General features: G+C 38.6%; 1 protein-coding gene and 1 pseudogene across 3 annotated transcripts in view; one reads left to right on the forward strand and one right to left on the reverse strand.

Annotated features, from left to right (window-relative positions):
• The window catches only part of PHKB (phosphorylase kinase regulatory subunit beta), a 227,599-nt gene that overhangs the window by 74,683 nt on the left and 137,903 nt on the right, over nucleotides 1-15,013 (forward strand). For all 3 annotated transcript variants that reach the window (XM_070771929.1, XM_070771927.1, XM_070771928.1), the window contains one exon: nucleotides 2,801-2,916. In XM_070771929.1, coding sequence (XP_070628030.1) covers nucleotides 2,801-2,916 — 116 coding nt within the window. The remainder of the gene's footprint in view (nucleotides 1-2,800; nucleotides 2,917-15,013) is intronic.
• On the reverse strand, nucleotides 8,564-9,531 carry LOC109572454 (heterogeneous nuclear ribonucleoprotein A1-like; annotated as a pseudogene).

Raw genomic sequence — 15,013 nt, forward strand, 5'->3', positions numbered from 1 at the left:
TCAAAAGATAGCAAATATGAAAGAAAGTTTGAGAATAATTGATAGAATGAGGTCCAAGGATGAAAAGGATAGAGAGAATTGAGGAAAGGCAGTATTTGAAGAAATTTTGACTGATAATGTGAATTGAGGAAAACATGAATTGGTGTGGATAGTAGATAAAAGTAAATTCTCTTCTCTTGCCTGCTCCTTCCCTCATCCTCAGAAAACCCCCAGAGAATTATAGAGTAAATGGTGGAAGAAACCTTGGTCCATAAATGCCACCGTGGAACGAACTGCCCCACTATCCTGTGGTTTATAAGGTTTAAATTTTTTTGGTGGCCATAAACAACACAGTCATGCTCACATAGATGAAATGCATAATCCATTTGAGACCATCTTAATTGCTAATTTGTTACTTTTTTTTTTTTTTACTGCATATACCTTAAGTTTTATGAAGTCCATTAAGAATTTTCTGTTAACACATCATTACACCAGTTCACTATCTCCCAAATGTAATTACATTTCAGTGACATTTAGATCTGTTTTGAGACTATTTCAGATATTTGATTTATTATTTTATACATAAGCTAAACTCATTCAGAAAATACCACAGAAAACATGTTTCAGATTAGAAATCTTTCTCTACAGTTTTTTTTCCCCAAAAGTATCCAAAAGATATATGCCTTCAAAGCAAGGTAGCACAAATTAGAAATTGGTGTGAAGACAGAGCAAAGGACTAACAACATTAGGTACATAAACTAGAGTCAGAATTGAAATTAGTACATAAAATACCCTGACTTGGAAATGGTTGTGATCTTTATTTTCATGTTCTAGCCAATGCTTATTTCCTCTAAGTGTCCAGTCTTTACTAAAGCACAGTATTACATATGTGTGAAGTACAAGAAATATTTATTTCTGAGTTCATAAAAGTTATGCTGGTCCATAATTCCTTATCTGAAGAAAGGTTTAAGACCAAATAAGTTTTAGATATCAATTTTTGTGTGTTTTGAAAAGGTTATAGGGTACCTTATTTATGTAATAACCCCAGGAGGGTTTATAGCCCAGCAGGTCTGGCTTTGGTTAACAGGTTTCCCGTGAGTGAAGACTGTCTTAAGAAAAACAGAATGTTTTGGTGTATTTCAAAATTGTTCCTTATCCTCTCTGCTTGCTGCAAACCAGAGGGGATTTTTCTAGGATATTTTCTATGGGAACTTGATTGAGCTCTTGGAGGTAAACCTCACAGTATTGTGGGGACCCCCTTTAAAACTGGATCCCCTGGGCGTTTTTTAACTTTCACGAGTTTTTAAGTGAGCTTCTAGCAATTCATCAATTATAGTACAGGTTTTAATACCCCAGCACTAATTCCTTAGCAGTTTCTGCTCTTGAGTCTCTGCTCTAGGAAACCATGATTACCTGTTTTTGCTTGTGGGTCTCTCCAGTCTTGGTCCTGACATCCTCCTAAGATGGGGAAGAAGCAGATATATGGACTATATACTTGAGAAATTTGTCATCAGAGGAAGGAGGATTTAGATGGTTTCAAAGCTTTTAACCTGGGGACCTGACAAGTATAAAGTATTTCCTATAAGTTTTATAGAATCTGAATAACTCTAAAGACCAGGGGAAAACCGAAGACACCTGGTTTTAGGAAAGTACACCAAGTTTTTTATTACCTCAGGGAAATAGGTAAGGTAACAAGAAACTGGGAAAGCTGGGAAGACCCTCCCCAATATTTGAAGTAAGAAAAAGTTTACTGGAGGCGTGTAATGCTCCATTCTTTGATAGAGAAGTGATGGGATAGATGTGTTTGTTTTGAAACCTAGATGGCTCTGTTATGTTTCCGTGAGGCTCCAGCACCCTCGTGCTTTCTCCTTCACTGAAACGTGTGAGCTGTTCTAGGCTCTGAGGGCAGATACCTCTATGTTGGGATTGAGAATGAAAAGGTCATGGATTCAGCTGCCTCAGCCATTCATCACTTGTGAGAGGATCTAGGTTAGACTGCTTCCTAATCTACTCTTGATCAATGTATTTGTTGACTCTGGGCTTAGAGACTTAGAGACAGGGGAGAATCATTTTAAGAGGCTATGTTTTCTTTCCTCTGCTCTGATTTCTCAATCAGTTCTTTCCTACTGCTTTCTCTCTTCCTATGATTTGTCATTTCTAGTCTGCTGATGGAACCTTACCTTGGTTTTTAGTGTTATTATTGTGTCATTCTTAAAAGTACATACATGTTATTTATTAGGTGTGTAGGGTGGAGGTGGAGGAATATGTATTGCCACTTAAAAGGGATAATGAGATAAAGGGTAGGCAGGTGCACATATTCATTTTTCTCTATTGAATCAAACATGATGACTAAATTAAAAACCCTGTAATTAGGACTAGTAGCCCACATAAGATAGTGTTTTTATTAACATGAATAAACTTTTATTAAGTAAGAACTGATTATAATCTTTGCTTTCCATAGTTACTATTGAAAATATAAATTTAATCAGATGGCTGAAATCTTTACATAAAAGCTGTGACTCCCAGCTTATTGGTTGGGCCCATCTCGAACTGTAAGCTTTACAGTGTGTGAAAATGGGTATTTATAGCTATATAGGAAAGGCAGGAGGAAGATTAGATTCTAGGAGTAATAGACTCAAGACTCTAGGTTGATCTAACATGAGATTGACTCATTTTAGAACTGAGAAATACCTTTTTATCTCAAAAGTTTTAGACTTATTTAACATCTGACATTTTAGATTCCAAGTATTATTATCTAAATATCAGTATCTAAAGGTCCTGTTATTTCACGTGTCCTTATGTTTCATTTTTTTTCTTTTAGGTCTCTTTTATTCAGAACCTTGTATTTTGTGTAGAAAGAGTTTACCGGGTGCCTGACTTCGGTGTCTGGGAAAGAGGAAGCAAATATAATAATGGCAGCACAGAGCTGCATTCGAGGTAATTTGCCGATTTCTGAGTGTTTTGTTTTCTATTTTTAATTTGAATGTGTGGAATGTGAATAAAAATCGAAGAACTAGGTTGGAACTTTGGTTTCTGTGTAGTTTTCATCTCTCTATTTTTCTACATATTAATATAACTCAAGTGAAATTCACTTAAAATTAAAGGAAGAGTCTCCTCTCAGTACCCATTAACAGATGCAGGAAAAGAGCATATGAGTGTTTTTGCCAGCTTCACAACGTGTCAGGACATGCATATCAGTATTCAGTCTAAGACTTGACCTTTCTGTTCAACCAAGTCATTTTCTTTTTCCTCTTTTAAATGACACTGTTTGAAAGGTCAAGTACATTAAAATTGCCAAACAGCAGTTGTAAATGCATCGTATCTAAAATTCCTTTTTGTGTTATAGAGCTGATTTTTATCCCAACAAGAGATACTCACACCCTTTATATTTTGTTTTAACTAAAAAGTAGAGCTCAGTTAGTCCTATCCATTTCACACTAAAACGTTTAATAATCTAAAGGTTATCAGCTGTAGGTCAGTTTAGATCATCGAGACTTAAATGAAGTAGAGAAACAGTTTACGAAACACTGGTTAAGAGGAATCTGCAGCTCAATAACTTTTTTGAATAGAAGGACTGCCCGCTAGTATATTTATTGCTGCTGCTGCTGCTGCTAAGTTGCTTCAGTCGTGTCCGACTCTGTGCGACCCCATAGACGGCAGCCCACCAGGCTCCCCTGTCCCTGGGATTCGCCAGGCAAGAACACTGGAGTGGGTTGCCATTTCCTTCTCCAATGCATGAAAGTGAAAAGTGAAAGTGAAGTCGCTCAGTCGTGTCCGACTCCTAGCGACCCCATGGACTGCAGCCTACCAGGCTCCTCTGTCCATGGGACTTTCCAGGCAAGAGTACTGGAGTGGGGTGCCATTGACTTCTCCAGAATAGAAGGACTAATCACAGACAAAAAGATTAAGTTGATTTAAGATATTTAGAAAACTAAAATCTGCTCCAGATTACTTGCTGTATAACGTCTCTGCCTCAGTTTTCCTCGTGTATAAAATGAAGATGATAATGCATTCTACTTGATGAAGTTGTAATGATTGGCATTTATAAAGCATTTGAACAATGCATAAGTAAACATTGAAATGAAAGTACACTCACACATTTAAGAATACTTTAATAACAAAGATTGAAATAAAAAGGATTTTTCATTTAACTGTGGTCAACTAACATTCAACTTTCTATAAGTTTTATGATTCATATGAGGCATGTTTATACAGAGTAGAATAGTAACAATGTGTAAGGAAGACAATAAAGGAGAGAAATAATTCAGACATTAAATTCAGGCAAATACTAAATATAGCAAGAAAATATTATATTTCAGCTGTAAGTTCTCAGCATTTCAAATTATCAGTCAAATTCAAGACAGAAAGTTTATAAGATTGGAAAAGGTAATTTTTTAAAAATTTACCTTTCAGTAGTTATTTATCAGGTCCCTTTCTGCTTTTTAATAACTATTTAATATATGCCAGTGTGGTCCCACTGACATTTTCGGTATAAAATATTTAGAGTACAGTTTTTTCTGTTTATAAAAGCTGTTAAACTCAGAAAGACTCTTGGGTAAAAGTTAGCATTAATCTTAGAAAGTGAGGGTGTTGGGAAGTCCTTTGGCAGGCTACTGTCCATGGGATCACAAAAGAGTCAGACAGGACTAACTAAACAACAACAGTGAAAAAAGAGAGACTCCAACTTGTTCTCCTGTAACTGAGGTTCCAGTCTTTAAATTGAATCATTAAGGATTTTATTTCAAGTCTTGGAAAATCATTAAGTGATGTTCTTTGCTACCTTTTGCATGCAAAATTAACCTTAATTGTAGCAATTATCAAACGGATGGGAAATGAAGTTTGCTATTTAGCTTTGGATGGTGCATTTTATATATTTAACATTCATCTTCTAATTTTCCATGGTATAATGCTGTAAATAACTTAAATTTTTTTTTTTCACAATGCTTCTTAGCTCAGATACTCACAGGCCTGTTTCAGATCTGTCACCTCTGCTGACACAGTATCTAGTTTGAAACTGCAGGAGACCTGAGCCCTATGGCTCTCATGGAATGTAGTGTTGGCAGTAGTGGTGGGAGGCCAGTATCTTTCTGTGCTTATGCCCAGGAGTCGAATGTAGAGCTGCTACCAGTAGGGATTAAGTCCCAACCTTAGTCTATAACTGTAAGACTTCCCAGAACTATCCAATCCTAGTTAATTATCTGATCCTAGTGCCTAGTTGGGTCTGATCCAAGGACTGCTTAATGTGATATCCTTGTTATATTCTTAAGTTATTCTCATAATTTTGAAAAGCCTGAAATGGTATATAGTAATTCTTGCTAAAAATACTCATATGGCCCTTTGCCTTCTAACTTTCTTTGCCAATCTCTGTCTCTGTGCTGTGCAGTTCTCCTTAGCAGGACTCAGAGCACAATCTGTTGCCTTGACGATCACTAGGGTCTTGTGCTCACTGACTTGGTAAATGTCCCTTTCCTCCTTTGCCACACACACTGCACGTCCCTTCTAAACTGCATCTTGGTCAAAAATGATTACTGCCCCTGGGTCCCGAAAACCCATACACATAGTGTTCTAAGCATAGAGGCTTCCCCTTCAGCATCCATGCCCAGTGGTTCTGTAGTGATTTTAAACCCTGGCACTACAGTTACAGGGTAAGTTTTATTTAGTCCAGGCAGGAAGCATTACTGCCTTTTTACACAGGAGGAAACTTAAGTTTAGAAGACTTTGTGATTTTTTCCCCCCCTCCATTCCTTAAGTGATACAATACAAAAGGTAATTGAGCCAGAACTGAATTCCGAGTGGACGGCTTCAAAATCCAAAGTTATTTTTACTGTTCGTTCAGTTCAGTCGCTCAGTCGTGTCCAACTCTTTGCGACCCCATGAATCGCAGCACGCCAGGGCTCCCTGTCTATCACCAACTCCCAGAGTTCACTCAGACTCACATCATTGAGTCAGTGATGCCATCCAGCCATCTCATCCTCTGTCGTCCCCTTCTCCTCCTGCCCCCAATCCCTCCCAGCATCAGAGTCAACTCTTTGCGTGAGGTGGCCAAAGTACTGGAGTTTCAGCCTCAGCATCATTCCTTCCAAAGAAATCCCAGGGCTGATCTCCTTTAGAATGGACGGGTTGGATCTCCTTGCAGTCGAAGGGACTCTTTAAGAGTCTTCTCCAACACCACAGTTGAAAAGCATCAATTCTTCGGTGCTCAGCTTTCTTCACAGTCCAACTCTCACAGCCATACATGACCACTGGAAAAACCATAGCCTTGACTAGACGGACCTTTGTTGGCAAAGTAATGACTCTGCTTTTGAATATGCTATCTAGGTTGGTCATAACTTTTCTTCCAAGGAGTAAGCGTCTTTTAATTTTATGGCTGCAGTCACCATCTGCAGTGATTTTTGAGCCCCCAAAAATAAAGTCTGACACTGTTTCCACTGTTTCCCCATCTATTTCCCATGAAGTGATGGGACCAGATGCCATGATCTTCGTTTTCTGAATGTTGAGCTTTAAGCCAACTTTTTCACTCTCTTCTTTCACTTTCATCAAGAGGCTTTGAGTTCCTCTTCACTTTCTGCCATAAGGGTGGTGTCATCTGCATATCTGAGGTTATTGATATTTCTCCCGGCAATCTTGATTCCAGCTTGTGTTTCTTCCAACCCAGTGTTTCTCATGATGTACTCTGCATAGAAGTTCAATAAGCAGGGTGACAATATACAGCCTTGACATACTCCTTTTCCTATTTGAAACCAGTCTGTTGTTCCATGTCCAGTTCTAACTGTTGCTTCCTGACCTGCATATAGGTTTCTCAAGAGGCAGGTCAGGTGGTCTGGTATTCCCATCTCTTTGAGAATTTTCCACAGTTTATTGTGATCCACACAGTCAAAGGCTTTGGCATAGTCAATAAAGCAGACATAGATGTTTTTCTGGAACTCTCTTGCTTTTTCGATGATCCAGCAGATGTTGGCAATTTGATCTCTGGTTCCTCTGCCTTTTCTAAAACCAGCTTGAACATCTGGAAGTTCACAGTTCACGTATTGCTGAAGTCTGGCTTGGAGAATTTTGAGCATTACTTTCCTAGCGTGTGATTTGAGTGCAATTGTGTGGTAGTTTGAGCATTCTTTGGCACTGCCTTTCTTTGAGATTGGAATGAAAACTGACCATTTCCAGTCCGATGGCCACTGCTGAGTTTTCCAAATTTGCTGGCATATTGAGTGCAGCACTTTCACAGCATCATCTTTCAGGATTTGAAATAGCTCCACTGGAATTCCATCAGCTCCACTAGCTTTGTTTGTAGTGATGCTTGCTTAGGCCCACTTGACTTCCCATTCCAGGATGTCTGGCTCTAGGTGATTTTTACTGTATCATGTTGTAGTTTAATGTCTTAAAAAGTTTTCCTAAAGTTTGAAAGAACAGCAAGGTGTACCACCTTGGTGACATTTTGCTAAGTTTCAAGGATATCTTTGCTTAGCAATCAGTAAAGCTTGATTTAGCCTAATGCCTTTGTCATTCGCTTCCTAATCTGCCCTTTTCAGCCCCAGGTTTGCCTGTATCTGTTTTAGTCCAAATTCTTGAATTATTTAACCTTTCTTAGATAAGCTTCAGAACTTTTTTCTAAAAAGTGATCTCATTACATTTAACCATTTAACCCATTTCTTGCAGCATCCTCGTCCTCTTTAGGATTTGGTAAAAGAAACCATTGCTCCAAACTCAGTGTAACTGAATGTTTCCTGAGCAACCATTCCCTGCTCTCCTGATTTTTCTGTTGATCTGACTTTTCCTTGAACAACATACTCCTTTTAGTTTCTCCTAGGGTGTCTAGCACTAAATTCTCCTTTTTTCTTCTGTTTATTCTCTAAGTCTTATAATAAATTTCCTTACATTTCAGAATCTTATATTAATATTATTTGATTTAATTTCATTTTCCTTCATGTATTAGTTACCTATTTATTATAACAGAAATTCTTTTTTTGAAGATATTAAATTTTGTATTGATTATACCTGATAATGGATGATACACAAGCTTCATTCCCATCTATAACTTTATTTGGTACCATAATTCAATTTAGATATATTGCATAGGATGTGCCAGCAGTCATTAATAACCAAAAAACTCCATGACTTTGCATGGGTGACTCTTTTAAAGGTGAACTCCAGGTCACAACACAGTAACTGTCAGTTCAACTACAACAAGGTTCTGAAGACAAAAGCTTCTCTACCAAAGCAGGCTGTAAATAAATTTGAGTGGAACCTGGCATCACCCTGAAAGAATTCTGACTTTACACTGTTGGGATACTTTACCAAAATGGCTTCAGAGTAGATTAACTTTACACAGCACATTTTAAAAAAACGTATTTATTCAGCATGATGATTAGACTATTACATTTAGCAATCAACAGCAAAAAAAAAAAAAAAAAAAAGCTACATTAAAACCCTTTATTGAAATACTTTATACTTTCCATAAAACAGAAACTAAAATAACCCATTACACAATTAATCACAAATTCAGTCCTCAAGGTTTTTGCTCATATACATGAGTGTTGTCTAAAACATGTCTTCTGTGTAGCAGCTAGGCCGTGCCACCACCGTGCTTGGCTGAGTTCACAAATCTGTTGTAACCTATCACTTCTCTGGCTCTCCTTTCCTGCTAAGCTCTGTTTCCTGGCAGTAATTAAAACCTTCTCCCACTGTCATAGGTACTGCTGCTACTGGAACCACCATAGCCACCTTGGTTTCCTGGTTTGGCAAAGTATTGGCCTCCACCACCATAGGAGCCAGAACTTCTGCCTCCAAAGTTTCCTTCTTTCATGAGTCCAAAATTTGAAGATAGATTGTTGTAATTGCCAAAATCATTGTAGCTTCCGCCACCTCCAAAATTGCTTCTATCATTACCAAACCTGTTATAGCCACCCCGCTGCCACCAATATCCACCACCACCATGCCTGCCATCAAAGTTTCCAGACCACTTTGGCCTCTTTGGTTGGATGAAGCACTAGCCATCTCTTGCTTAGGCAAGCCTTGATAGAGCTTTTCTCACTTCACAGTTGTGGCCATTAACAATGTGGTATTTCTGAATGACAGTATTGTCTATGGAATCATGGTCATCAAAGGTTACAAAAGCAAAGCCTCTCTTTCTGCCACTACCTCAGTCAGTCATGATTTCAGTCACTTCAGTTTTCCTCTACTATTGTGAATAATTTCTCAGGTAATGTTCTTCAGTGTCTTTAATGCCACCAACAAAAATCTTTTTCACGGTTAAGTGGACACCAGCTCTTTGAGAATCTTCTCTTGAGACGGTCTCTTAGGTTCCACAACTCTTCCATCCACCTTGTGTGGCCTTGCATTCATGGCTGTGTCCACCTCCTCTACAGAGGCGTGTGTGACAAACCCGCAGCCTCTGGAGCACTTGGTGTTTGGATTCCTTATTACCACACAGTCTGTGAGTGTTCCCCATTGCTCAGAATGGCTCCTCAGACTCTCAGCATTTGTTTCAAAGCTCAGTCCTCTGATGAAGAGCTTCCACAGCTGTTCAGGCTCTTTGGGAGGCTTTGACTTAAACATGGTGGCAGTGGAGGGGGAAGACGTCAATGATGCTTACTCAGTGGTATCCACAGGCAAAAAGTACAACACTAATTCTTAATCCCCAGAGTTACATATCCAGGTGGTCTTTTTAGCTGCTCCACGTTAAATTCAGTATTTTAATTTAAAAATTTCCCTTCCTCATTTAAGTAAGGCTGTTTTAACTCCTTGGGGCTACCTTTAAACACTTTAAGCCAAAACTGTTTTGGAGAAGAAAATGAGCTGCACTTAGTCACTCTGTCATGTCTGACTCTTTGCAACCCTATGGACTGTAGCCCTCCAGGCTCCTCTGTCCATGGGGATTCTCCAGGCAAGAATACTGGAGTTGGTCCCTATGCCCTCCTCCAGGGGATCTTCCCAAGCCAGGGATCAAACGCAGGTCTCCCTCATTGCAGGCCAATTCTTTACTGTCTGAGCCACCAAGGAAGCCCATGTATACTGGAGTGGGTAGCTTGTCCCTTCTCCAGGGGATCTTCTTGACCCAGGAATCAAACTGGGGTCTCCTGCATTACAGGTGGAGAAGAGATGAGTCCTCTATAAAATATGAATTGAATCTCAAACCTAACTTTAAATTTTTTGGCTATTGGAAAGCAAAAAGGAAAGTTGTAATAACATAGTAATACAGATATATAATCAACCCTGAATATTCATTGGAAGGACTGATGCTGAAGCTGAAGCTCCAGTTCTTTGGCCACCTGATGCGAATAGCCGACTTGTTGGAAAAGACCCTGATGCTGGGAAAGATTGAGGGCAGGAGGAGAAGGGAACGACAGAGTATGAGATGGTTGGATGGCATCACTGACTCAGTAGACATGATTTGAGCAAATTGTGGGAAATACTGAAGAACAGGGAAAACCTGGTGTACTGTATAGTCCATGAGGTTGCAAAGTCAGACATGACTTAGCAGCTGAACCACGATTTAGCAGCTGAACAACAATGCCCAAATGGAAAGATTATTATACATATGAAAGTGAAAGTTGCTGAGTCGTGTCTGACTCCTAGCAACCCCATGGACTATACAGTCCATGGAATTCTCCAAGTCAGAATACTGGAGTGGATAGCCATTCCTTTCTCCAGGGGATCTTCCCAACCCAGGGATCAAACCCGGGTCTCTCACCTTCCAGGCACATTCTTTACCAGCTGAGCCACAAGGGAAGCCCAGGAATACTGTAGTGGGTAGGCTATCTTTCCCAACCCAGAAATCGAACTGGAGTCTCCTGCATTGCAAGTGGATTCTTTACCAACTGAGCTATCAGGGAAGCCCATAATAGATATATATCCAGAAGGAAAGATTATTGGGGTTTTGTAGGGAGGAATACAATTTTATATTTTATTCTCTAGGCTTTTCCAATAAAGAAGGCTATCACTAAAATATCTGGTAAGTAACCATCATAGCACCACTTTACTCAGTTTAAGATACTTTTGGTGACCATTTTATTTCATATAGTACTTGTTATTTAAAATAACTACTTACCCTTCTTAAGTCATTTCTGATGTTCTAGTCATTGAGCTATAATACAGGCAGTTATCCATCCATTCTGCTTCATTTTATGTATTTTTCCTGTAGTGAACAATTCATGAACATCCATTAAAACCATAGTACTGTAAAGTCTTTTTTTTTTTTTTCAGGAAGTATGATTGGGCACCTCAGGGAGTTAAAGCATAATGTTAATGAATATGAGATTGTGAATTTAATTTCCACGCTTGCCAGTTAATTTTTTGGATTCCATGGTGGGTTTTAAATCACTTAGTCCAAACCCATTATCTTTTCTAGAGAAGCTTTCATTTATGCAATAAATCACCTTATTAAAAACTATCTCCCAGGTAAACACTTTATTTTAGTTCCTGTAAGTAAATGTAAGGTAACACCTTTAAAGAACCAAATTGGTGAATGCTCTGTTGGTAATAGTCACATAAATAGCTTGCTGTTGCCAAAGATTTAAATAACCAGTCAGTAATAAATTAACATATTTGTGAATTTCAATTAAGTCCAGTTATTCAACCAATTGCATTGGTAAAGAAAATTGAAATGGTGAGAACTTGACCTTTACTATAATCCAGATCCAATGTTTCTTTCTTTTGTAGTGCCTTATTTAGAGGACAGTTTCCACGTTCATCCCTCCGCTGTCTTTCTGCACCATTTTTAAACCTAGAACCTTGTGCACTGGGGACTAAGGGAGAGCTCCGTGGGCATTGAGAACACGTCCTTAAGCAATAAAATCAATTGGCAGCGATGTTTCTGCGTGCATTGTCAGAGTATATGATTCCTATGGCTCTTCTAACCCTTAGGTTCTAAGAATTTAAAATTCTTATGCAGGTACTGTTTGGTTTCCATTTGGACTATTCAGGGCTAGGTATGATTGTGCTGGGTGCATGTACGGTAAGAAACCTGCCTTAGGTTCTTTTCTTGCTACCTACTGTTTCAAGTAACGCATCCCAAACTTAGAAGCATAAAACAGCAAGACAACAATCTTTTACTATTGTTAACTCTCATGGTTCAGGGGGTTGACTAGGCTAACTACGGTGGTTCATCCTTAGGGTCTCATGTTCATGCCATCAGTTGTGGCTGGGGCTAGAGTCAACTTTGAAGACTTCCTTACTTGGGTATCAGAGTGTTGACTGGGACTTCAGCAGGAAGACCTATATGAAGTTTTTCCATACAGATTCTGCACATTGTGGTAGCTAGGTTCCAAGGTTCAGTGTCCCAAAACCCACAGGCCAGGTGGAAGCTGTATCTTTTTATGACTTAGCTTTGGAAATCATGCAGCATAACTTTCACTACACCTATCTGTTAGAGTCAATAAGATAAGTGAGGGGAATTAGACTCCACCTTTTGATAGAAGGCAAAGATTTGGCAGACATATTTTAAACTAGCACATACTCTTCATTTGGACTTTGTTCCTCCAGGTTGTAGGCCTTGTCATTTCTCTAAAGTGACTTTGGCTATGAAAAGAGACCATGCCCCTTCTCTAAAGTATACTAGCAAGTACCATGTGGATTGTTTTGAAATTTGTTCAACCTGTGGAAGTGTGAGGTACTTCTTCACTGAAAGTGAAATGCTGGACTGCAGATTTGAGTCAACAGTGTGTGCGTGCTAAGTTGCTTCAGTCTTGTCTGACTCTTTGTGACTCTTTGGGCTATAGCCCTCCAGGCTTCTCTGTCCATGGGTTTCTTTAGGCAAAATATGCTAGAGTAGGTTGCCATGCTCTCCTCCCAGGGATATTCCAGACCCAGGGATCAAACCCACATCTCTTAGATCTCCTCCATTGGCAGGTGAGTTCTTCATCACTAGGGTCACCTGGGAAACAATGCCAGATCATTCGCTTAGTTGTTCTTGAGAACCAGGGTAAAATGGTCTGCATATATTGTAGTAGGGAACAGAGTTTTCACCACAGAGAAAATAAGGATGCATTTGAAAGTCACTTACATTCAATCTCTCAGAACTTAAGATTCCTCAGTTTAAAAGTAGAGGGGATTAAAAAAAGAAATGCAAGACTTGTACATCAAAAACAATAAAATATTGTTGAAAAAAATTAAAGAACACATACAAGAATGGAAAGATATCCTGTGTTCAGTGTGTGCTCAGTCACATCTGACTCTCTGCCACCCCATGGACTATAGCGCTATACCACCGGGCTCCTCTGTCCATGGAATTTCCCAGGCAAGAATATTGAAATGGGTTGCCATTTCCTACTCCAGGGGTGTTCAGTGTAATCCATCTCAGAAATCTTTTTTTTTTTTTTTTTTTAGAATTTGACAAACTAATCCTAAAATTTGCATGGAGATGCAGGGGACTCAGAATAGCCGAAACAACGCTTGATAAAGAACAAAGTTGGAGGATCCACACTTTGCAACTTCAAAATTTACTACAGTAATGAGCTTCCTATAGTTACAGTAATCTGCTACAATAATTAAATAGTGTGGTACAAGTATAACAAGAGATACAGATATTAGTGCAGTAGAATTGATGATCTAGAAAGAAACCCATACATGTATGGTCAGTTGATTTTGACAAAGTTGCAAGGATAATTGATAGAGAAGAATATAGTCTTTTTAGCAAATGGTGCTGGGACAACTGGATACAAAAGAATGAATTTGGGTCCCTACTTTGTGCAGTATATAATACAAAAATTAACTGGAAAAGGATCAATGACCTATAGTAAGAACTAAAGCTATAAAACTCTTAGAAGAAAACATAGTTGTAAATGACTATGACCTTATCTGGGATGAATGTCCAGTAGTTCAGTTGGTGGGTAGTTACATGTTTAGATTTTAAAGAAACTGCAAGACTATTTTTGAGAGTCCCATATTGCTTTACATTCCTACTAGCAATGTATGATGTCATTCTCTGAATCTTTGCCAGCATTTGGTGTTATCACTATTTTTCACTTTACTCTGTAGTGGTAGCTTCAATTTGGTTCAGTCGCTCAGTCGTGTCTGACTCTTTGTGACTCCATGAATTTCAGCACGCCAGGCCTCCCTGTCTATCACCAACTCCCGGAGTTCACTCAAACTCATGTCCATCGAGTCGGTGATGCCATCCAGCCATCTCACCCTCTGTCGTCCCCTTCTCCTCCTGCCCCCAATCCCTCCCAGCATCAGAGTCTTTTCCAGTGAGTCAACTCTTCGCATGAGGTGGCCAAAGTACTGGAGTTTCAGAGTAATGCTAGCTTCAATTAAATGAACTCTGAAGTGTTATTTTCCTCCTCTATTTTCTGGAAGAGATTGTGTAGAATTGGTGTCAGTTTTTCTTTAAATGTTTGATAGATTTCTTCAATGAAATCATATAGGTATGGAAAGGGTTTTTCTTGACCATTTGAAAATTATGGATTCAACTTCTTAACAGTAATGGGGCTATTCAAATTATTTCATATTGAGTGAGTAGTAATAAGTTTGTGCTTTTCCAGGAATTGATTCATTCCTTTTAATCTATGTATGTTGAATTGTTCAGAGTATTTGCTCATTATCCTTTTGATACCTACAATATCTGTAGTGTTATCTCCTGTTGTATGCCTAATATTGGTCATTTGTGTCTTATATCTTTGTCAGGCTTCTGTCAATTTTCTTTAGCCCTTTAAAGATCAGTTGTTTGTTCCACTGATTTTTTTCTGTTTTTTTTTTTGTGTGTGTGTGGGTGTGGGTGTATCAATTGTCATTGTTTTCTGTTATCTGTGTTATTTCCTTCTGTTTGCTTCAGGTTTATTTTGCTCTTTTTCTGGCTTCAATTACATTGGGATTAGATAATTGATTTGAGGCTTTTCTCTTTCCTAATACATACATTTAGTTCTGTAAATTTCCCTTAGTACTACTTTAGTTATACTACACAAATTTTGATGTTATATTTTCTTTTTTTTTTTTCCTTTTTCTAATTTTATCTTATTTTTAAACTTTACATAAATGTATTAGTTTTGCCAAATATCAAAATGAATCCGCCACAGGTATACATGTGTTCTCCATCCCGAAC

This window comes from Bos indicus, chromosome 18 (assembly GCF_029378745.1).
Source record: "Bos indicus isolate NIAB-ARS_2022 breed Sahiwal x Tharparkar chromosome 18, NIAB-ARS_B.indTharparkar_mat_pri_1.0, whole genome shotgun sequence".
Classification (NCBI taxonomy): domain Eukaryota; kingdom Metazoa; phylum Chordata; class Mammalia; order Artiodactyla; family Bovidae; genus Bos; species Bos indicus.